At 54.1% G+C, this 21,437-nt stretch overlaps 1 protein-coding gene across 1 annotated transcript in view; it reads right to left on the bottom strand.

Annotated features, from left to right (window-relative positions):
• Positions 1-326: 326 nt before the first annotated feature.
• The window catches only part of B4GALT5 (beta-1,4-galactosyltransferase 5), a 33,008-nt gene continuing 11,897 nt past the window's right edge, over positions 327-21,437 (bottom strand). The window contains exons 2-9 of the mRNA XM_059862543.1: positions 10,900-11,034; positions 8,286-8,399; positions 7,425-7,549; positions 6,877-6,993; positions 5,988-6,175; positions 5,657-5,779; positions 5,124-5,225; positions 327-3,273 (exon numbers count right to left, since the gene is read on the bottom strand). Of these exons, the coding sequence (XP_059718526.1) occupies positions 3,126-3,273; positions 5,124-5,225; positions 5,657-5,779; positions 5,988-6,175; positions 6,877-6,993; positions 7,425-7,549; positions 8,286-8,399; positions 10,900-11,034 (1,052 nt within the window). The 3' untranslated portion in view covers positions 327-3,125. The remainder of the gene's footprint in view (positions 3,274-5,123; positions 5,226-5,656; positions 5,780-5,987; positions 6,176-6,876; positions 6,994-7,424; positions 7,550-8,285; positions 8,400-10,899; positions 11,035-21,437) is intronic.

The raw sequence follows: 21,437 nt of genomic DNA, 5'->3' as shown, positions 1-21,437 counted from the left end.
CTTCCTTACACCCTAAGGCAGCCAGCCCCTCCACCAGAACTACACTGAAGCAGATGCTTGGAAAAAAGGCTTAGGCACCAACGCATCAGGATGAGTTTGGGGAGCATTCACATCTCACACTCAATTTATTTCTGGACAGTCCTAATGAGACATTTCTAACCAGCTTTTAGCATCAAGGGCTTGCCCTTACTGACTCAAACTCTCATCGGCACTTACCCCTCTGGGCTTACAAACCTCACCTCCTACTAAAAAAGCACACCCCAGCCTCCTGTTAAAAAAAAAAAAAAAAAAAAAAAAGAAAAAAAAGCAAAGCACTGCAATCTCTGTTCTTGGATATGTATTTTTTACTGAAAAAATCATTCATAAATTAACAAATACAAAAATGTACAAACACATGGGTAAATAAATGTAATGACACAAAGGATTGCTTTGCTGAGAAGTGTGTGTGTGTTGTAAAACACTAATCTTCAGTGCAAAAACGTCCCCCTGGCACCTCTTAAAAACATAACAGTAAGCTCAAAAGCCATGATGATGGAAAGCTGCTTGAGAGTTTAAAGCCACTTCTGATGGTGAGGGGCCTGAAGTGCGCGGCCGATGCTCAGACGGTACCTCCCTTAGAGAAGCAGAGCTTTATGGAGAATTAACTGTCAATAAATAGTTTTGCAAATAAAACCCACATGGCTCATTTACAAAAAACAAATCGGCATCGCACAGGACCTGCCCTCCAGCAGGGCTGACTGACGGCGCTGACGTGGAAGGGGCGAACGAGTGGCCTTGTCGAACTTCAGCTGCCAGAATATGTACAAGTTCTCCTTAATACAAGAATTTTTACACCATAACAGCACATGCGCTTGACAGTATGTTTTTAACAGTTACATTTACTATAAAGTATTTGACATAGCTGATAAGATTAACAGTGCACATTTTCAGATAATCCACATTTTAAAAAGGGAAAACAAATTCAACGTGGTCAGAAGGAAGGATGGGATGCTGCTGGGGATGGACCCTTCTGTGCCAACCGCAGAGTGCAGTTCTGAGCAGAGGTAACAGCTTTTGTTCCACACCAGGTGCGCCAGGTGTCAGGGACATGGAAGGCTGAGGATCCCAACTAAGGTAGTTCAACACTTACTCACACACACATGCATGATTCCGGGGTAGTGAACTTGGACTAGTTGAAATACATTCCTTGTTTGAAGCACCATTAAACAAAGACAGGTTTCTAGCAAGGTCTCAAGATGAAAGAAAAGAGGGGCAGGGCAATGCGGGTTCAACACCCGGAAAGGGTCCACGTGAATTACAGGTCAAGACTCCGAAGCAAAAGTCTTTATTGCTGTATGCGCCAGAAAAAGCAAATCCTCACCTCTGCCTATAAATAACCAGGCTGAATCCCCTCGGGAAGCGAGTTTAAAGCACGTGTAAGTTCAGAGACTTTAAAACTTAGTTACAAACTCATCAGCGCTTTTCAAGGGCAGGCTCGCTGTCCTCTCATGCTGGCCGATAAGATCTACACAAAACTTGTGTTTTCTAAACTAACGTTTTCTGGATACAGGTTAGGAATGCCCTGGGCAGTCACACCCACCACAGATGCGTATGGGGATCATACGTCCACAGAACTGAGGAAACAGTGTAAACCATGACAAGTTAAGGAAACCGAAGGCAAACAATGCAACGAAAAGAGTTAAAGTCCCTCGGAGGTCAAGTACCGCCCTTGTTGTGTGGAAATGCAAACTAAAACCAACACCCAATGTATTTACTTTTAAGTCAGAGAGGTCCAGTGAAATGGGTGGTGTCAGTGCTGTGTAAGGGCTGGACTGTGTCCGTGGGGACAGGGCCTGAAGCGCAGCCTGCCCACGGTGTGAAGGAAAGAGGGATGACATTGGATGGCTGGATGGGCTGTCAGACCCAGCTCTGGCTCCCAGTCCTCATATTTTCACGTGTCCTTCATGTCTCTCACTGAGCTGTGCCCCGTCCCATGGCTGTGCCCATGCCAGTGCTGCCAGGTACCGAGGGGGACAGCACAAGGCGCTGCCTGCCTCTGACAGCACCTCTGTGCTGCTGGATTTACACAATAAATACAAACTAAACCAACTCCCCAGCCGTTCCAGCACGTTCCAGAGTGAGGGCAAGCACTGCTGTGGGGAGGGCTCACGTGGGAGCAGTGGCTCCATCCTGGCCCCCCTGGGCTCAGCCCTGCTGTCAGTGGAAGGCAGAGCCACAGTCACGGGACTGCCTTCCACAGGGCTTTTGGACTCATTTGCACATCACGCTCCAAAAGTGACAGAAAAGGGAGGGTTTGGAATAAATATTCCCACTTCCCCACCCTCCCTGGAACAAGCCAGCCCTGTGGTTTCTGGAATGAGTGATGACCTGGCTGTATTTCTCAGCCACTGCACTGGAAGGTTCTGGGCCCTGGCCCACAAACATTTCTGCATATGCCCAGCTGGAATCATGCAAGCAGGCTCACTGGCTTAGAAGGGAACACCTTGCACAAGTACAGTGATGCTCACACAAGTGTTTTCAGAACTCAGGACTGCAATGAGTGACTGTATGTAAACCTCTCGCTTGGACTTGAGCCATCGGAGAAAAATAAAAAGGGGCGATTTATACAGCATATTTACACTTACACTTCTTTAAGAAGCGATTCTGTTGTATGCACTTCAAGCAGGTCATTTAAAAAACCGCACAGACACAGAAGAATGGCATCAGAAATCGTCTGATCTCCCACCAGGGCAGGTGCCAACCAAATTGCTCGCGATGTTCACCGTCAAGAAGCCAGAGTCCCTCAGCTGAGCCGCTTCCCGGAGGAGAAAGCACATCCCAGGAGAGTCCCAGTGCCAGAGATTGCTAGAGGAGGAATGTGGAGACGAGAGCAGCAGGTCGAACCGTTGTCCTGAAACCCAGAAAGCAAGTGGCAGAAAAAATAAAGAGACGGCTGAGCTCGCTGCCCAGGTATCGGTCTGGATTGGTACAGCTAGGGCAATTTGTGCGTGCACTTTCAGCCTCATTCTCCAAAATACTGTGATCCTTCATTAGACAAAGTGTTGCTTGTCCTCAATAACCCTTGGAAAAGAAAGTCTAGCATGGTGCTTTCTTGGTGAAGGGCAGAGCAAAGTTATTTTCTGCTCTTAATATTCGGTCACCAGAGCCAGCTCCGGTGTCAGGTTAACAGTGATGTTCTTATACAAGGCGTCATATGTGACGTTTGGAAAGTAGTTCAAGTTATTGAGGCCGTCCAGGGCTTGCCTTTCTTTTGACTTCCTCAGCAAGGCGTACCTGTGCAACGAGAACCAGAGGCCAGAGTCACTTCCATGTATCTCACAGCACCTGCACACTCCTCCCAGGGCTACCAGAGCACCTTTCAAAGAGCCAGGCCCAGGAGCAGCTACAAAACAATGAACTTCCGGGTCCTTAATAAAGGCAACCATCACATTTAAACACCCTGTGTGAGTAAATATCAGAAAATTGCAGAGAAGTCCATCACTTGATGAAGGGCAGATGCTCACTGTGCCACCAGCAAGCACTCAGCTGCCAAAACAACCTGTGGCACCTGCCCAAAGCCTGCAGGTCCCATTCCCAGGCGGGGGCTGAGCCTGGGGGTCCTGCCAAGCCCACCTTCCACACCACCCCAGAGAGACACAGCAGAGGGGGGATGTGGTCCTTGCCACCTTTATGAAACCAGACATGAACAAGAACAGAACTAAATGGCTTTAGTCTGAGGGATGGGAGCGAGGAAGTAAAACCAGCAGAATGGCGGTATGGGGAAGGAAACTGCAGCTGGTGCACAAAACCAGCCTCAAACACATTGAGAGGCAGCATGAGGAAATAGAAAGAGGAGGGCTGGGAGAGGAAAACAGGCAGAAATATCTCAGCAGGACAGTGACTCCCTTCAGCACAGTGCTGGGGGCCTGGAGGCCCCAGGGCGAGTGGGAGCTGGGCTAAGACCTGGGCACAGAGAGGGGACCAGGGAAGGGTTGTGCCATGAGGCAGGGGAAGGTGCTGGCTGAGAACAAAGAGGGAAGTACCAGGAACCAGAGCTCAGTCCCATGGCATTATCAGCCTGCCATGCTTCACTGCTTTGACTAAATATGGTTTTTCAAACAAAAAGCTACTTCTCTTTTTCAAGAGTGAAGTAAGAGAAGCATCTCTGACTGGCTGCATTCTGTCCAGCAGAGAAATGAAAAGTAGGGCTAAAGATGGAAACTCAAATGGAAACACCCCCAAAAACGAGTCTGCTGCAAAAGAAGACCAGCAGAGAGCTCAAATCTCTGCAGCAGCAGCCTACAGCCCCTCTGCAGAACAGAGCTTGCACTGCTTGTCCAGCAGCTGCTCAGCTACAAGTGTTAATTCCTGAAGTTGTTTGTGAAAGATGTATTTCCCTGGTTCTCTGTTGCACACCTTTCAGAAGACTCAAATTGCACTGTGGTCTTCAGGCAAAAGCAAGCAGTCAGCCCAGGTACTCTCTGAAACAACCCTGGCTCTAGGACAAAGGGGCTGGAGCCCTCCTGGAGAGCTCCAGGGAGGATTTATCTTGAGAAAAATGCTCGCACAGCACTTGCCCTCCTTGGGTCCAGGGGACAGCTACCACTCCTGATGGATGTCTGCAGCCTCACAGGAGAGCAAACCCTGAGCTCAGGGCTCTGTACACCCACCCCAGCCTGGGGCCAAGAAGCAGAAATGAGAATGGAGAGCGTGCTGCTGTTGGGCTTTGTCAGTGCTGCAGGGACACCTGAAGCTTTAGCAGCCACTCTGCAGGACAGCCCTGCTCTGTGCCTCCTGCAGGCTGAGCCATGCCTCCTCCAGCACCGAGCTCAGGCTCGTCTAGAAACATTGAACTGCTCTGACACCTGGCAACAGCCACCTCTGTACATCCTCTGGAGATAAAGCACAGGCCCTGAGCCTGCCATGCTGACAATCCCCTCTTTTGGATGGCATCTGAGCAGCCACACAGCAAGGACCCCTCACTGCAGGGATGCAGGAATCCTGGCAACACTGCCTCCATCTCCCTGCAGTCAGCTTCCTTCAAGAGTTCAGGCTGTCACTGCCCTCAAACAGCTGCAGGGAACCTCTTACATGGTACAGAGTCCTTGTGAAAGGCTTTAGGATTCTTAAATAAATTTACTTGCCTTCCTAGGAACTGCACTTCTCCCCGATGATGGTGGGGAATTGATTTGTATTTCCCTGTGTCTCCTTCTGGTCGAGTCACCGAGTAGCCTGCGTACTGTACTCTGCATTAGAAAGGGGAGAAAGAAAATAAAATAAACAGAAAATAATCACCCGTTGTGTTTGCTGTGCAGGCAGTGCTTCCAGGGCTGCAGTCAGAGCTCCTGGGGCTCTGGCCATGGCTCAGCCTTCCCACCCACAGAGCAGCCACACAAACCTCCCGCTGCCCTGGGCTCAGGCACATCCCACAGCCCTCAGCACCTCGGAGCCCTGCTCAGCAGCAGTGTGGGACACTGCACAGAGCCAGCAGCTTCCCAGCCAGCACTCCTCTGCTTCCCACGCACTGCCCGAGCAGGCAGGAGCAGCCCCTGCCCCACAGAGCCAGCACAGGGCACAGCGAGCCCAACACCCCTGCCCAGGGTGGCAGCTGTCCCCTCCGAGCACTCAGTGCCAGGCTCAGCTCACAGAACCACCCTGGGGCCCACGGGGCCCATACCTGTTCCAGAGGTCGTCATCCTCGCCCCCCCAGCCCCAGAAGGCATTGGGGAACCCGTTGATCTTCTGGAACTGCTCGACAGTCAGGCCACTCACCCCCCCGAAGAACTCGTTGTACGGGAGCCTGAGCAGGAGAGAAGGGTCAGGGCAGAGCCCACCTGCCTTGGGAAAGCCCCAGCCCTGAGGATGCTCTCTGACATTCCCTCTCATGCTCCCTTGGCACAAAGCCTGAGAAAAAACCCAGACTCATTCTCTGCCTTAAAAATAGCTAAATGAAGTCTAACAGTGGTTCCTCAGCAGCTGTGGCAGCAGGGAGGAAGAACAGTGCTTACAGGTACATGTACTTATCCAGCTTGGCTGCAAAGTGCCTGGGCATCTGTCCGCAGCCGTAGTAGTTGCGGTCGTTCTCTGGTATGTGGTCCACGTCGTGGAAGATGAGGCAGTCCCAGTCCAAGTCCTTCATGGCTTCCCGAAAGCCAACGTTGAAGAGCATGGCACGGTTGAAGGGTTGGTTTCCAGCCTGGCAGGGAGAAAGTTCCTTCTCAAGAGGAGTCCCTGCAGTTCCTGCTCTGGGCGTGTTCCCAGCCCTGTCTAGAAAACTGCAGAGGGCAACAGCTCCCATACTGGCACCGTGAAAGAAGTGATGGACTGGAGCAGACCAGTGAGATCAACCAGCACTGGAATATTCAATTTACAATACAGGAGTGAAAATAAAGGTGCCGAAGCCTTGTTACTCAGACACTTGAAAAAAACCCCAATTTTGATCAATCTGTTTCAGCTAGAGCTAAATATGGAGGCAGATTCACTGCATGGATGAAGCCAAACAGCTTAAGTGAGAGGTCCATGTACACATGAAATTACAGTCATGTTCTACATGAAATGCCTAACTCTGGTCAGGCCATTCCTGTGCCTAGGGGATGCTGTCTGGAACTACTGCAGGGATATACAAAAAAACCTGAAGCATTGTCTGAACTGCAAATACCTGGTCCAAAAATTTTTAAAAAAAGTTATTTTTTAAAAAATAACTCCTACAAAACAGAATTTAAAAAATAAAACAACACCACAAATCCCCAGTTTCTATTTTTCACATAAAGCCAGTAATTTCTGGGCACCAGTAATCTCTTAGCTGTGCCACTTTCAGACACAATGGGACAACTCACACATTGCACCGTGACCCCTGAGGCTGGCAGGGACACTGCTGGGCCTGCCCCCCGCCCTCACCTGCTCCACGACGTAGAAGGCGAACTGCAAACGCTGCCGCTGCAGCATGGGAATGAGGTGTCTGAAGAGGACGGGCAGGTGCTCGTATCGATTGCGGAATGGGATCAGGATCGCCACCTGAGGAGCAGAGAGCAGGGCCCTCACTCACCGGCCCCGGGCTGGGCAGCAGCTGGGCTGGAGTGGGCTTAGAGGAGCAGGAGCAGCACTAACCAAGCACTCTAAGCTCTCCCATGCAGAGCAGCCTAAAACCCTCCCAACTCCCAAAACATGGATTTCCTATTCAGCTTTTGAGGAATTGCTGTTTTGGAAAAATTCAATGTCACCTCGAGTGCAAGGGAGACTTGCAGTGCCCCCTGGTCCTGTCTGCCCAGCACTGGGGACACTGAAGCAGCCCTTGAGTTCACTGTTCCTTCCCTGGGCACTGCATTCCCACAGCGCAGAGCTGCTCCCGTCACTGCACTGAGGATGCAGCACAGCAGAGGAGCCCCCATGAACACCCTCCTGCTGCCCACACGAGCAGGACACGGGGCTGCCCAGCTCCCAGTTACCTTCCAGCGAGGCAGGCAGTCACTCGGCTTCCAGTGCCCTCCCAGCTTGATGGAAGGGTCTCTGGAGAAGAACTGGTGGATGTCCTCCATGGTGATCTCGCTCATATTTACATCAATGGGGCCCTCTGCAGAGCAGGAGGAGCAGAGGGGGTGAGGACCTGCTGAGGTGCTGGGGCAGCACTTTGCTGCATCCCTGTCCTCCATCCCCAGCACTCAGCTTCTTTTCTCCAGCACCAGCAAAAGCAATTAGGAAATGCTGCTGGTGTGGCCCCTCAGCCTTTGTGGCTGCTGTTGGATGCCGCTCTCCGTGAGAGCCCCACGCCAGGGCTACCCCTCTGCTCCTCCCCGAGTGTTTCCAGCAGACTAAACCCCCCAGCCCAGCAGACAGCATTCCTCCACTTTGGAAACACTTGCCCTCACAAGCCCACTTCTCCACCTGAGGGTAGCTTTGGTGGAAGCATTTCCCCCAGCTGCAGCTCCTCGTCCCACAGCAGCCCCAGCGCAGCTCGGGGCTGGGACTGGCAGCACTGCCGAGGCACAGGGAGCCACCCCGCTGTCACTGCCCCTGGAAAAGGGCTGGCAGAGCCTTTCCACCGGCTCCCAGCACACAATCCCTCTTTTGTTTGTGTTTGCCAGGCAATGGGCTCCTACTTCAGCAGGGAGACATGCCTCCGACACAGCAGGGATTAATTCCTGAGGGTGGGTAAACAATGATTTCCCAGGAGGGAGCTGGCTCTGAACAGTGCTCCATTCATCCCAGGTGCCTGGCAGGGAAAGGTGCAATGGTGGTGAGACTGGGAATGCCACTGAGTGCCCTCCAAAGCCATGGGGAGCAGGAGAGGGGCACAGGATGCCACTCACTCATAGAAGGGAGCCTCTCAGGACAGGTATTGTTGGGGAAGTAGGTGAAATCTTCAGGAAGAAACGTTGTGGCTTGCAGAAAGGTGTCATTGTGGCTCAGATCAAGAGGATAATCTGGGGGAGAAAAAAAAACAAAGGAAAAAAAAAAGAGGAGAAGCTTTCACCTGAGCTATAGATCTGTTATTTCCAGCCACCTCCCCATGCTACTGTGAGCAGACTCCAAAGTCAGCCACAGCTGAGGATGTCCCCAACAGCACAGCTGTGCCCCCAGTGGAACACGCTCCAGCCTTGCAGCCCAGCTGGGTGCTCACCCCCAGCCTGGGACAGCTGCCTGCAGGAGCCCCAGCAGCCTGAGCACCACACCAAAGAAACCTTTGCATTTTCTGGCCAAAGGAGGAATTTGAGCATGGCCTTCAGGAATCGCAAAGGAGCACGTGGGTCTGGGAAGAAAAAGCTTCCAGTGCCTTGTCCCTGAAGGACCCTGGCACAGCAAGAGGGGATGTGCTCCTCCAGCAGGGCCTTTCCAACAGGAGAGAGGCAAGTCTCAATGCCAGCTAGGACTGCCAGTGCAGTATCCCACACAGGGCAGTCCTGCCTGGAATCCTCCCCAGAGGATCAATAAAAACTCCCACATTACACACAGACTTCCCTCTACTTCCTGCCATGCAAGAGCAGAGGAGCCCCCAAGCCCCAGCACCTCCCCACTCCCCACATCCTTGAACCTCCCGGGCAGCACCTGAAGATGTTTGAGGGTTTTCCACCTGAACAAGCCATTTGCTGTGGGTGCTAGTACGTAACATCATGTCAGTAACCTTGTTTATTCACTCAAGTAAACAGTATCCAAACTATCTCAAAACTCAAGATGGGCTGTACACAGAACCTAAGGGTTTTTCAAGTAGGATAGATGTTATTTTGGATGCTTGATACCATTCCAAATTTCCAGAAGCAATTTTCCCTGTAAACTCCCATTACCAGAGCACACCCACAGTACTCAGCCCAGGTCCCTGCCCACAGCGAAGCTCAACTGCTCTGTTTTGCACCAAGGGCTGTCTTTTTTGCTGCCTCAGCAGTGTGGGGACAATGCCCTCTCCAGGCGGTGACAGCCACCCAGGCACCCCAAACTGGCCCAGGAGGGAAGGTTCTGACCCCAGTGCTAATGCAGGCCTTGTGGCCACAGCACCAAGTGCCTTCCAGACGTCACCACCACCCATCCTGCGTCTGCTCTGACCTGCCTGCCAGGGAGGGTCACCCAAGGACGGTGCACAGTGCTTGTGTGTGCTAAAACTGTCCTCGTGGCTGGGGCTCCTGGGGAGGGACGGTGTCTTCACGTGCCTGTGCAGCTGGGACTGGGATGAGGCTCAAGCAAAGCCCATATGGCAGCAGCAGCACCGGTGTCACTGGCACTGTGGTCACCAGCTCCCCGCCTGCTGCGGGAGGACACAGGTTCCTGATCACCTGATGCCCCCCAGGCCAGAGCCCCAGCAGGATGGGGCTCTCACCACCTCAAGCAGCAGCAATGGAGCCTCTATCCCTCCTCCCTTCAGGGGATCAGCCACTTCCTCACCCTGCCTCTGCTTTACTTGATGTTTCCAGTCTTAAAAATAGCCCAGGGTGGCTGCCCTGGCTGACTTCGTGGAGCACAGGGGTGACCCGGGGTGTTCATCTCCTCGTAAGTCGATAATTCCCCTCCCGTGCCATCTCCAGCCAGGGCACAGCTGAACTGGTGCCTGCACCTCAGCAGGCTGGGCAGCAGGGACACGGCTCATACTTCTGCTAATGAGAAAATGATCCTGCCTTGTAAAACTCTGTCAGCCCCTGCTGCTGAGCCCCGGCGGGCGAGGAGCTGAGCTGAGCTCCCCGCGCCAGCCTGATGCCAACAGCCCTGGTGTGAGGCTGAGGGGACGTGCCAGCACGGAGGGGACAGGCTGGCTGTCACCAGGCCAGCAGCAACACCTCGCACACAGCCGGGGGCAGTTCTGCCTCACTGCCCTGACAGCACAGCTCGGAGCCCCACATGCTCCCGTGTGCGGGTGATGCAGAGGCTGGGAGGGCTGCGCTCCACTCCCCACATCCTGCCCAGAGTTCAATAGATTATTTGTGGCAGATCTCCAGCCAAGTCAGCTCGGTTCGTACTTGCATGGGAAGAGTGAAGCTTACGGGCACAGGCTCCTCCACGTGCCCAGAGCCAGGGCTCCGCGCAGGCGCACGCCTGGGAAAGCATTTCTTTAAATATGAAACCTGATCCTTGCACTGAATTTGAAAGTGTTTACCCTCAGACTTGTGGAAGCTACAAGTTGAATTCCTGGAAAGCAAAGAGGTTTTCAGATCAAATCCCATCACTTCAGACCTTTCAAGATTTTCACCCATTATATAAGTTAGGAGCATTTGAACTTTTTACATATATAAATAAATAAATATAATTTTTATATTTTGACAGTATTTCTATATATATAGGGTATTTTTATGTTCTATATATATTTTATATATAAAAATAAAAGCTGCAGACAGTTAATCAAAGCTTCCATCCTGCATTTACCAGTATAAATTGATGCCTTCAACTTAATTTTCAACGAGAATGGGACCTTGAATAAAGTTACAGTTATTCAAGAAGTACCTGAGTCATTCACACTGCTGTTCCTCTTGGCATAGGCACTGCGGACCACCTGCTCGTACACCTGAGCTCCTATAGTTCGCATGTTCTCACGGATCATGATGCCTTGGGCTTGCATCATGAAGAGGTAGGTGTTCACTGCAAGGAGGAAGAAAAAGGAGTATTTCCATGAGCATCAGCTTTTGCAGGGAAAAGAAATCAGGGTCTTTTGGAAGCACTCCCAGCCTCCTGCTTGATCTCACTCCCGTGCCAGGAGGGCCCCTGGGCTGCACGTGCCGCGGCAGAGCGGGGAAGGGCAGGGAACCGGGCAGGGGAGGCGTAGGGCATGTGTGGGAGCCCAGCTGGGAGACAAGGGGGATGCACCCAGCCAAACCTGACTACCAGGCTGTGAGACAGCGCTGCAGCTTAACCAACAGCACCTTTGGCTGCTTAATTAGGGAGATTTAATTAGGAAATATCATTATAACAGGAAACCCAGCTGTGTGCCCGGAGAAGGGCAGCAGTTCCAGACTGCAGCACCGAGGGCTGGCACTTGCCTGGCAGAGGCACCCCACAGGCACCACAAAAAGCATCCCCACACCAGGCTCTGAGCCCCCAGCATGTCACACCCCCGGGCAGGCAGCAGCACAAGCCCTGAGTCCCCAGGGCAGCTCCCCAGCCACGTTTCTTCCCCCTCTCCTCTCCTGCTGACCTCGTGCCCTGGCACAGCTCAGGCTGAGCCTGATTAGGTTTCAGTTTAAGCTGACACCCAGCTGGCAGCACCAGGCCCCAAAGCAAACAGCAGCAAGCACAGCCCTGTGTCCCCAGCAGCTCCCACGGCACAGCAGGACAGCCACCATGCACAGCACCCCTCGCCAGCATCACTGTGCCAGCCACGGCCCTCGGTGTAGTTTGAGGCTTGAGAATGAAGTGGAAAACAAAATCTTGACATGAAGATACTGAGAAGGGGCAACCTAGAAGGCCTATTCTGCACTAGTAATTAAAAAAACAGGTCAAAAGACACTCCAGGAGGGATAAAGAGGGCACCAGGCCAAGGAAACAACAGAGACCCTGCTCAGAGGAGGGCAGTAGCTGATGCAATGTCACCAGGAAACACCCACACCAGACAGGTCATTTGCACAGCAGGCATATCACAGCCTGAAACCAGCAGCTACCAGTGCCAGGAAGGCACAGCCACGGCTGGAGTCACTGGGAGCACAGGTTGGATATGGCAGCACCACCAGAGAGCCAGGTCCCCACCGCAGGGTGCACACCCTGCCCCCCATGGCTGCCCCCCTTCTGTGCCCACAGACTGAGGCAGCTCCAGAAAGGCTGCCCAGATATATTTCCCAATTTGTTTTCACACAGTGAAGTAAATATTTGAAAGGGGGATGGAGCCCCACATCATGCCCAGAGTCCAACGCCCTGCCTGGCTGCTGCCCATGCCCAGCCTGTCTCTGAGCCATGGGGAATCACTGGATTTTCAGAAAGAAGGGGGTCAGCTGCATTAAGTGCTTGACAACTAAATGTCTCAAAATGCAATTTTGCATGTCCATTTCCAGCCCCTCCCTTCCCATACATGCACCCTTTGCAGTCGGGCCACTGACGGCATCTTAAGCCAGCGGTTACACAGCGATGAGCAGGAGCTGGCTCAGACAAAGCTCAAACCCTCTTGGCCCACCCACCTGTTCTGGGGCCAGCTCTGGAACCAGAGTGACCACCAGGTCAGCTGGTGGCAGCTACAGCTTAAACCAGAGCGAGCTCTGGTGCAGTTTCTCAGCAAGGCCCAGCCACAGCCCTGCCTCGGGTGTACCACGTTCAGGGCTGGTGCTTGGGGCACCTGGTCCCCAAGGCCACGTCCTGCCCAGTGACAGCGGCCACCCCGCTGCTGGCACCAGGCCCTGCCAGGAGGCAGCAGCAAGATGAGCATGTCGCCACGGGCACAGCAGAGCCAGGCAAGCACGGCAGGGCATGCAGCCACGGGCACAGCATCCCCCGAGCTGGGCAAGCACGGCAGGGCATGCAGCCACGGGCACAGCATCCCCCGAGCCGGGCAAGCACGGCAGGGCACGGACTGCGCGGGACAGCGGCACCGCAGCCTGGGCACCGCCTCCAGCCAGCACGGACAGCCCTCCCAAAACCACAAATCCTACTCAAGAGCCAGGCACAGCTTCTCTCCTCTGCACAGAGCAATGGGGGGGCTGAAGCCGCTCAGCTGAGCTGTTCTCGGGCCCGGGCTATGGCAGGCAGGGGCAGCCAGTCTGCATCTTCCAGCGCACACGGAGCTGGGTCAGCGGTGGAAAACAACTCGCTGATGCTGATCAAGTAATTTCACTTTCTACTTCATTATGCTTCTGCTTGCTGGGTAAAGCAGATCCAGGTTTGGTGAAGCATGAAGGAACAGGAGAGACAAATCAGCATGCAAGCCCTGGTTAATTTGAGGAAGAGGGAGGTTCGTCGGGCGCAGTGAAAGCGCCGTTTGTTCCCTCCGCGGCGGCAGACGGAGCAGGGCCTCGCCGCAGCCACATGACACGGCTCGCAGGGCCGGGCTGCTCCGAGCTGCAGCGGGAATCCTGAGCAGACTGTCACAGCATCCCAGGGGAGCGGGGCAGGAACAACACCAGCTTTGTGTCAGGCAGCAGTTGCCTTTTCACATATTAACCCCTTTAAGGAGATGATTGAGAGATACCTGGTGAAGGACAGCGTGTCATCAACACGCCAAACACCCAACATCAACGGCCCGCCACGACCAGGGACCAGAGCCCCTTCTCCTACCCCCAAAACAAACCGCCTGCATGAGATAAGCTTCACAAACACTGTGTTTATCCAGAACATGCAATTCTTTCAGGTCAGAAAATCGGATTTAAACCACGTTATTGTAAACATTTCACTCCCTGTGCACACACGGTGCTTAGATTAGCTCCAGGGGCTGCTGTGGCCAGGGCTGGGGCTGCACCAACATTTGGGAATTGCTGTACCGAGCTCAAATCTCACTCCTCCTCCATTTACTGCCCTTTTGATGAGCAAATTAGCCATGTTTTAAATTTATTAAGCCTGACCTGGCTGACCCTACGGAGCCCAGGGCCCCTGTACCCAGAGGCGTTTCCCAGAGCAGATGCCCATCACCCCTGAGCATCCACTGCTGCCGACACAGGCTCGGGGTGGGCTTGGCCTGAACCGTGGTTCAGCCAGAAAGCAATTCTCCCTGTTGTGATATATTGCTAATCTCATCACACAGGATGATCTCAAAAATTACATCGGCCTTCTGCCCTCCTTCCCTTTGAGCAGGCGGCGCTTCAGAGCACACACACGGAGTGACAACAGCCTGGCTGCTGCCACTGGGCAGCTGGACAAGGACAGCATGGGAGAGGGGAGTTGTCCCTTCTCCTATTAATTTCCGGCAAATCCTCACTCCCCACCCAGAAAACAAGCAGAATTTAAGAATCCATTTGCCCAAATAACTGCCTGAAGATTATTCTTGTTGGTTCATTAAAGGACAAGTCAACCCTGCTGTGATTTAAACAGACGGAAAACATGAGAGCTTGTCACCAGCTGGAACAGAGGCACGAGGCTGCACCCCAGGGCATGGCACCCCTTGGGATGTCGCACCCTAACCTCTCTGCTCACAAGCAAACTGGGAGAGCAAGTGCTCACTCAAGCCAGGAGTGGATGCAACAACTTCAGCCAGGGAAGTAAAGTCCAATTACATAAATGAGCACTGAAGTCTTCCTGTAATCATTTCTCTGTTAGTATTTTCGGAGCACTTCTAATCAAGAAACAGCTGACTCTCCCATGGAAAATTAGTTTCATCATGATGATACATACTAGAAGAGGCAACAGGGTAATTTGCAGCTTGGGAACTGATTTGGAAGAGGACTGACTGTGATCTATGCCAGCCCCCGACACAAGACAGGGACAGACCTGACACGTCCCTCTCCTGACCCTGACACGGGACCTTCCTGCAGCATCCCATCCTGCAGCTGCAGGGGACAGCGGGCTGCCCCGAGCGGGGGACACAGCCACAGCAGCCGGGGGCAGGAAGAGGGGCCAAGTGGCTCACAGCAGCCCCGCATGCCTGCAGCGGTATCAGCGCCCAGCACGGCAGCCAGGCTTTCCTGAGGAAGGAGCCAGCCTTCCTCTGCTTTGAGATTTAGGGTGTTCTGTCACATTCAGCATTTTTCCCATTCATTAGTGCACTCGTGCTGCAGGAGCACAGAGGGGTGTTTGAGTTCATCATAGTCTCACTGCTACGTGCAGCCTTCTCCTGCCAGCACCTGGAGCCCTGTGCCAGCAAGGACAGTCCCTGCCGGCCCCCAGAGCCCCCATTTCAACCAGCACAGTCACAAACCAAGGCACCACCCGAGAAACCCCTGCTGAACACTCCACCAGGTGCTTGGAGTGGGCACAAGGCACCCAGCAGAGCTTGTGGGACACCTCACGTGGGAGATGCAGCAGTGACTTGGAAGGGGTGAGGGTCCCACAGGCAGCAGGGTGGGTGGCAGGTCACTCTGCCAGGGCTGGGAGGTCCTGCCCGCTGCAGACACCTCCCACAGGGCCCAGAGACAGCAAAACCAGCAGAGTCATGTCTGTGTTAAGCCTTTTGCTAAGCTCTCCCCGCAGATCCCCAGCATCAATCCAGCTCCATTAGCATTAGCAATATAAAGGGGTTTAATCAAACTAAGCCTCTAAGGCACTGATAGACAGTTACGATAGTCTTAACTCATAAATAACCCAACTAGGAAAAGTAGCAGCATCCCAGGGCTAATACACCGTGAGACCTCTGTCTCCATTAGCTTTCCAGTGGCACTGTATTCCCCAGACATGCTGAGTGCCAGAACAATTAAATAAGAGGTTCCTATTAGTTTTAGAGAATTTAATATTAATGCCATCACTGTTACTTAGCCCCTTGCCTCTAAATAGCACAGGAAGGAATAATTTGATACATTAAATGGTCTAAGAATTAACAGTGCAGCAGCAGCACTGAGCTGGTAATTACAAACCACTTGTTCCCAAAATTGGCAAGTTGGTGGCTTGCACGTGCACACAGCAAGCAGGAAGATGGGAGGCTAAAGTGACACTCAGTCAAAACCTGAATATGGGAAATTTGTATCTGAACTGTCTTACAGAAAAATGACCCCAGGGAAGCCTCAGCAAGGGGAGGAAAATCCATATTATACTAAGAGACTCTAAATTTCTCATGTACACATTTAAGGTGGCAACTTCCATTTGCACTCCCACAGCTGCCTGCACTAAGGCGTTTGTGCCACTGCACAGCTTGAGGATACCCAGCAAGAGGAGCACAACATGCTCTGCACACATGGGAAGCCCAGAAGGCCAAGGGAACTCGTAAAACATCCACAGCACCAGAGAACCCGTGGAAGGGGCTCTGGACCCCAGCAGCAGGCAAGGCTGGCGATGGGGCAGCACCCACACGTGCAACACCCAGCTCCGAGCAGGGGAGAGCCAGGAGCACACATTTACCTGGGCACCGGGGCAGCAATGCCAGGGATGGCTGCAAAATCACACCGGGCTGTGCAAATCCCAAGAGCAATCCAGCTCTGTGCTGCAGCTCCTCTCTGAGGAAGGGCACAGTGACACGTGCAGGCCGGAGCACAGAGCATAACAAGCATTTCCCAAGTTAAATATTACCCTTCCTCGAGAGATTCAGACTCTCCTACTTTAACTGCCATTCAGGAGATGCGATTGCACACGTCTGCATGTCCCGTCTATTTTCCAGCCCTCCGTGCCCATCTCCAGCCAGTCTGCTGTCCCCATCCCGCTCTCCCTTCACCAGGATCAGCACCAAGGCTCCCAGGAGGAGCGGAGCACCTGCCGGAGCACGTTCCGAGCGGGCAGAGCACAAACGCGCAGCCACCACCGCGCACACAAACGAGCAATCAAAGGCTCTGCAGCAGGCGCTGACACGGACCCGACCCGACCTCGGGGCTGGCAGCACCGGCTGCTGCTACCACAGCAAACATTTACACTTCCAAAGACTTACAGCTCGGCGTCTGTTCCTTCGCTTCATTAGGAGACAAAGGGGTGGGAATTCCTGCCTCCTGGACACCCTCCGAAGGCGTCAGGAATCCCGGGGCCTGAGCCCAGTGCTCATATAGGACCAGGATGAACAAACAGAGGGAGAGCTTTCGTTAAGAAAAATAATAAATAAGAATTAAGTGAATGCTTGGGCAAGCAAGGGAGAGGAAAAACAGGCAGAGCCTCCCCAGCGCTGTCCTTGAAGCAGGAGGGCAGGGAAGGACATGGGGACAACTCCTCATCCCCTGGGCCATGGGAACTGGATCAGCTGCAGGAGACAAAGGAAATCCTGTACTGCAGGCAGGCCATGCCACCAGCCCGGGCATCCTGCTCAAACAGGCAGTCAAAGGACATGCAGGAAAATGGGGACATGTGGAGTGGTGCTGCCGAGGAAATGCAGTCAACAGGGAGATCACCAGTGCTGTCCTTCACCAGCTGGAAGCAATCTAGAATACAGTCAGACCACACCAGAGAACAGGTGGGATTTGGATTTAAAATTTCCATACACATCAAACACCAGTTAAATAGATTTTGAAATCATTGATTTGTTACTCTTCCAGATTAGGAGATTATACCCTTTGGAGAGTACCCATTGGAAACTGTTAAAAAACAGCTTAAGAGTAATGCATCTACTGACTTAGTCCACACACCACAAACTGCACAGTCTGGAGTTTTAACACCCTGACTTTGATGGAGAAAAAGAGAATGGGTTCTGCTGTTTTGGCTATTCCCCCCCCCACAAAAAAAAAACCCAAAGACCTGATTTTTCAAGCATGTTTGACAAGTTCAGCATGGCTGAACAAAAAGGGTTATCACATGTACAGCCTCATGTCTGCTGCAAGGGAGACGTTCCAAGGGGGTCCGGGAGGCTGATCCAGGTCAGTGCTTTGCCTGTCACACCAGCCTGGCCCAGGCTGCGAGGGGCGGCACACGGGGCAGGGGCTGCGAGGGGTGGCACACGGGGCAGGGGCTGCGAGGGGGGGGCACACCGGGCAGGGGCTGCGAGGGGGGGCACATGGGGCAGGGCTCTGCTCGCCCAGGGGCTGCACACCGGGCAGGGGCTCTGCTCGCCCAGGGGCGGCACACCGGGCAGGGGCTGCGAGGGGCGGCACACCGGGCAGGGGCTCTGCTCGCCCAGGGGCTGCACACCAGGCAGGGCTCTGCTCGCCCAGGGGCACACGGGGCAGGGGCTCTGCTCGCCCAGGGGCTGCACACCGGGCAGGGGCTCTGCTCGCCCAGGGGCTGCACACCGGGCAGGGGCTCTGCTCGCCCAGGGGCTGCACACCGGGCAGGGGCTCTGCTCGCCCAGGGGCTGCACACCGGGCAGGGCTCTGCTCGCCCAGGGGCTGCACACCGGGCAGGGCTCTGCTCGCCCAGGGGCTGCACACCGGGCAGGGCGGTGCTGCCGCATCCCGGACAGCGAGCGCTCCCCGCTCCGTTCAGCGGGAGCCACGGCACATCTCCCAGTGCCATTTATGGCTGGAGCACGGTCCAACATGTCCTATTTACACCGTCTGAAAAAACCAGCTCGGGGAAAGCCCTGCTCCCAGCCGAGCTGGCCCACGATGTGTGCGTCTCAGAGGACCCGCACGGGGGGAACCCAGGGCAGGGATTCTCACCCCCGTGGAGTGCTGGCCTGTGCCCAGCCTGTCCCAGCCTCCGACCTCCGCAGGGCAGATGGGGACACCCAGCAGCCACCAGGGAGGGGCACGGCAGGGGCAGAGTGCGACACCCCGCCCGGCTCACCCTGGGCACACCCAGGCACCGCCAGGATGCCCTGCCCAGCAGGGCACGGCCACCGGCAGGAGCTGTGGCCTCTGACGTGAACCTGCTGCTCCCACCTCACCGGGGCTAAGGGGCCCAGAGACAGGCCCATCCCTGCAATGCCACGTGGGAGCAAAGCATCCCGAGCTGCCTCGGGTACAAAGGCTGCTTTGCAGCAGACGCGAATTGCACCATGGAGACCAAGGAGAGATCCCTCAGCAGCAACACCCCGAGATGGTCCCTGCTGTGGTTTCTTTTCCATACATTGCCAGGTCCTGGGAAAGCAGCCATGCCAGCAGCCAGGGAAGGAGCACAGCCACAGCCCCACCTCCACACTATGCATCTGCCTGGCTTGCCAGCCCTTTCAACTCCTAAAAAATTCTCCAAGCTGGAATTCTTCAATCATGTGGGATGATTGTTGTCCGAGATTTTCAAAGGCAGCAGCTCAGAGCTCCCTGCCAAGGGTACTCTCACCATGCAGGGCCATTTAAGACCCACAGCAGCTTGGCCTCCACAGTCAGATTACAGAGTAGTTCTTGTCTGCAATAATTAAAGGCAACATTGAAAGGCCTCTCCAGCTGCTGTGTTTTATTAGAAGCAAAAAAGCTATCAGAGAGGGTGCAACTTTGAACTTCCAACACACAGACCATTACCTACCAGATTTTGTAAGAACTCTGATGTCCCAAGACATTTATTAGCTTTGTTGTGAGCTATGCAACCTTGGAATACACAACATTTTTATATGATTTTCTTCCGCCTGACAAGCAAACTGGTAATACAGCTGCTGTAAATAAATTAACTGATTCCATTATCAGTGTAGGGAATGACTTCACTGGAAAAAAATTGTCCCTCCATCTATGAACTTATTTAACACCTAAGAGACTGCCCATCAAATCCCAGCCTGTGTGACACCTTCCCATATTGCAGCAGAAAAGCAACAGCGTGAGTCTGTTTGGGATGCCATGAACAGTGGAAAAGAAAAAACCCTTCCTTCCATCACCCCGGGCCTGTGCCACCTGTGCCCTTCAGGACCAGACCCTGTGCAGGGCAGGCTCGTGGCTTGCCCCCAGCACTGCCCTTCCCTCCCTCCCAGACACCACCAACCTTCACCAGCAGCGCCGGCGCCAGGCACAGGCAAGCCCTAAACCTTATCATGGGCAGGGGGAATTAGAGAGCAGATCAGCACCACCCTGTACCACAGCAGCACACCAGAGCTGTGCCTGAGCACTGCCACTAGGTTACACATTAACCCCAGATAAGCGGCCACAAGGCTATTGAGCCAGCCAGCTCAGCAAGGGATCAGCACTTGCAGAGCCCCGAGCTGCAGCCAGGGCTCACGGGCCACCACCGACTGAGAGGGACAAGGCTCAGGGCCACCAGGCTCACCTGGGTCTGTACAAACAGGAACCACCTGGGGCAAGCTCAGCAGAGGCTGTCTGTGATCAGGCTGTGGAGATGGGGCGCTGGGCACAAAATACCCTGCCTGTCCCTCTGTGGGCAGGAACAGCCACCACTGCCTCCTCCTGCCCGGCCACCAGCATTCATCAGCTCTGCAATTGCTTGGGAAGGGATGGGCACACACAGGGGCACATGAGGGAACAGCAAACATCCTTTTCCTCCTTCCCTCTCTCCCACTGAAACACCTTTAAGCTCCTTGCACACAGCAGCAACTTAAGTTTCCTTAAGAGACTTGGGTGTCTGCCAAGGGCTCTGACCACTCTCCCATTGATACGTGCAACAGGGCAGAAAGGGATAAAATAATAGACTAATCAATTCCAGCCTGTCTGCAGCCAGAAATCGAGCTCTGCAAACATGAGTCAGATATACAGCTACCTTGGAAAAATTAAACACATCGGGAATGAGAGGCCAGTGCTCCCAGGTGGAACAGCCAGAAGAGCTGAGCAGGCAGTGAGGGCAGGACTCCTCTGGGCCAGGGCAGCCCCGAGGGGTCTCAGCAAGGAGCTGGTTGAGGCTGGTATCCCACAGACCCTGCCCACATCAGCACCTCCAGCTCACTGGGCCTGGCATGAGTCCACAGCAATGCAGCAGCCCACCTTCCTCCTCCTTCCTGCCAAGGCACCAACCATTCCCTCCACTCCGGATAACGAGATTTTAGATTACACCCATTTACCCACTCAAGTTACCCAATCTGTGCAGGTTGTGTTTGCTTTCCCAAGCCATTACAGCCAAAGACCATCCTCCCCCACTGGCCCCTTCCCCCACGTGGCCCTATAGATGCTGTGTTGCTCTCTGGCAGCATCCCGTGTGTCTGGGGATTTGTGACCCTTCCCCAGCCAGGGGTGGACACCCCACGTGCAGAGGGAGGCAGCTGGGGGAGGGCACTGTGGGGAAAGGGCTCAGAGTCAGCACTCACCCTGAGCCCTGCTCTGCCCCCAGCTTTCTGCAGCACAGCAGCAAACCAGCAATTGCTGTGTTGACAGGCATTTTCTCTATTTTAATTAGGTGAAAGCAGGGTTAACCCAGAGCACCCTGAAGCTGGGCAGCCCCCGCCCCCTTCCTGCCACAGCTCCTGCCATCTGCTCCTGCCCTAGGGCCCTTCCCAGCCCCACAAACAGAAGCAGCAGCCCTGGAGCTGCCTCACAGGGCCAGGTACCAGCAGAGCCCCTGCTGCTGCAGCCCAGAAACTGCCAGACCATCCAGAACAGCCCAGGACACCCGAAAGTCAGGCTGAAGGGGTGACTGCACACCGACAAACCTGCCCAGGCCCTTCAAACACCAAGGGATGCTTGACCAATCCTTTC

This window comes from Haemorhous mexicanus, chromosome 18 (genome assembly GCF_027477595.1).
Source record: "Haemorhous mexicanus isolate bHaeMex1 chromosome 18, bHaeMex1.pri, whole genome shotgun sequence".
In the NCBI taxonomy this organism is placed as follows: domain Eukaryota; kingdom Metazoa; phylum Chordata; class Aves; order Passeriformes; family Fringillidae; genus Haemorhous; species Haemorhous mexicanus.
The sequence above is the reverse complement of the archived record's forward strand: the minus strand, read 5'-3'. Positions and strand labels throughout refer to the sequence as shown.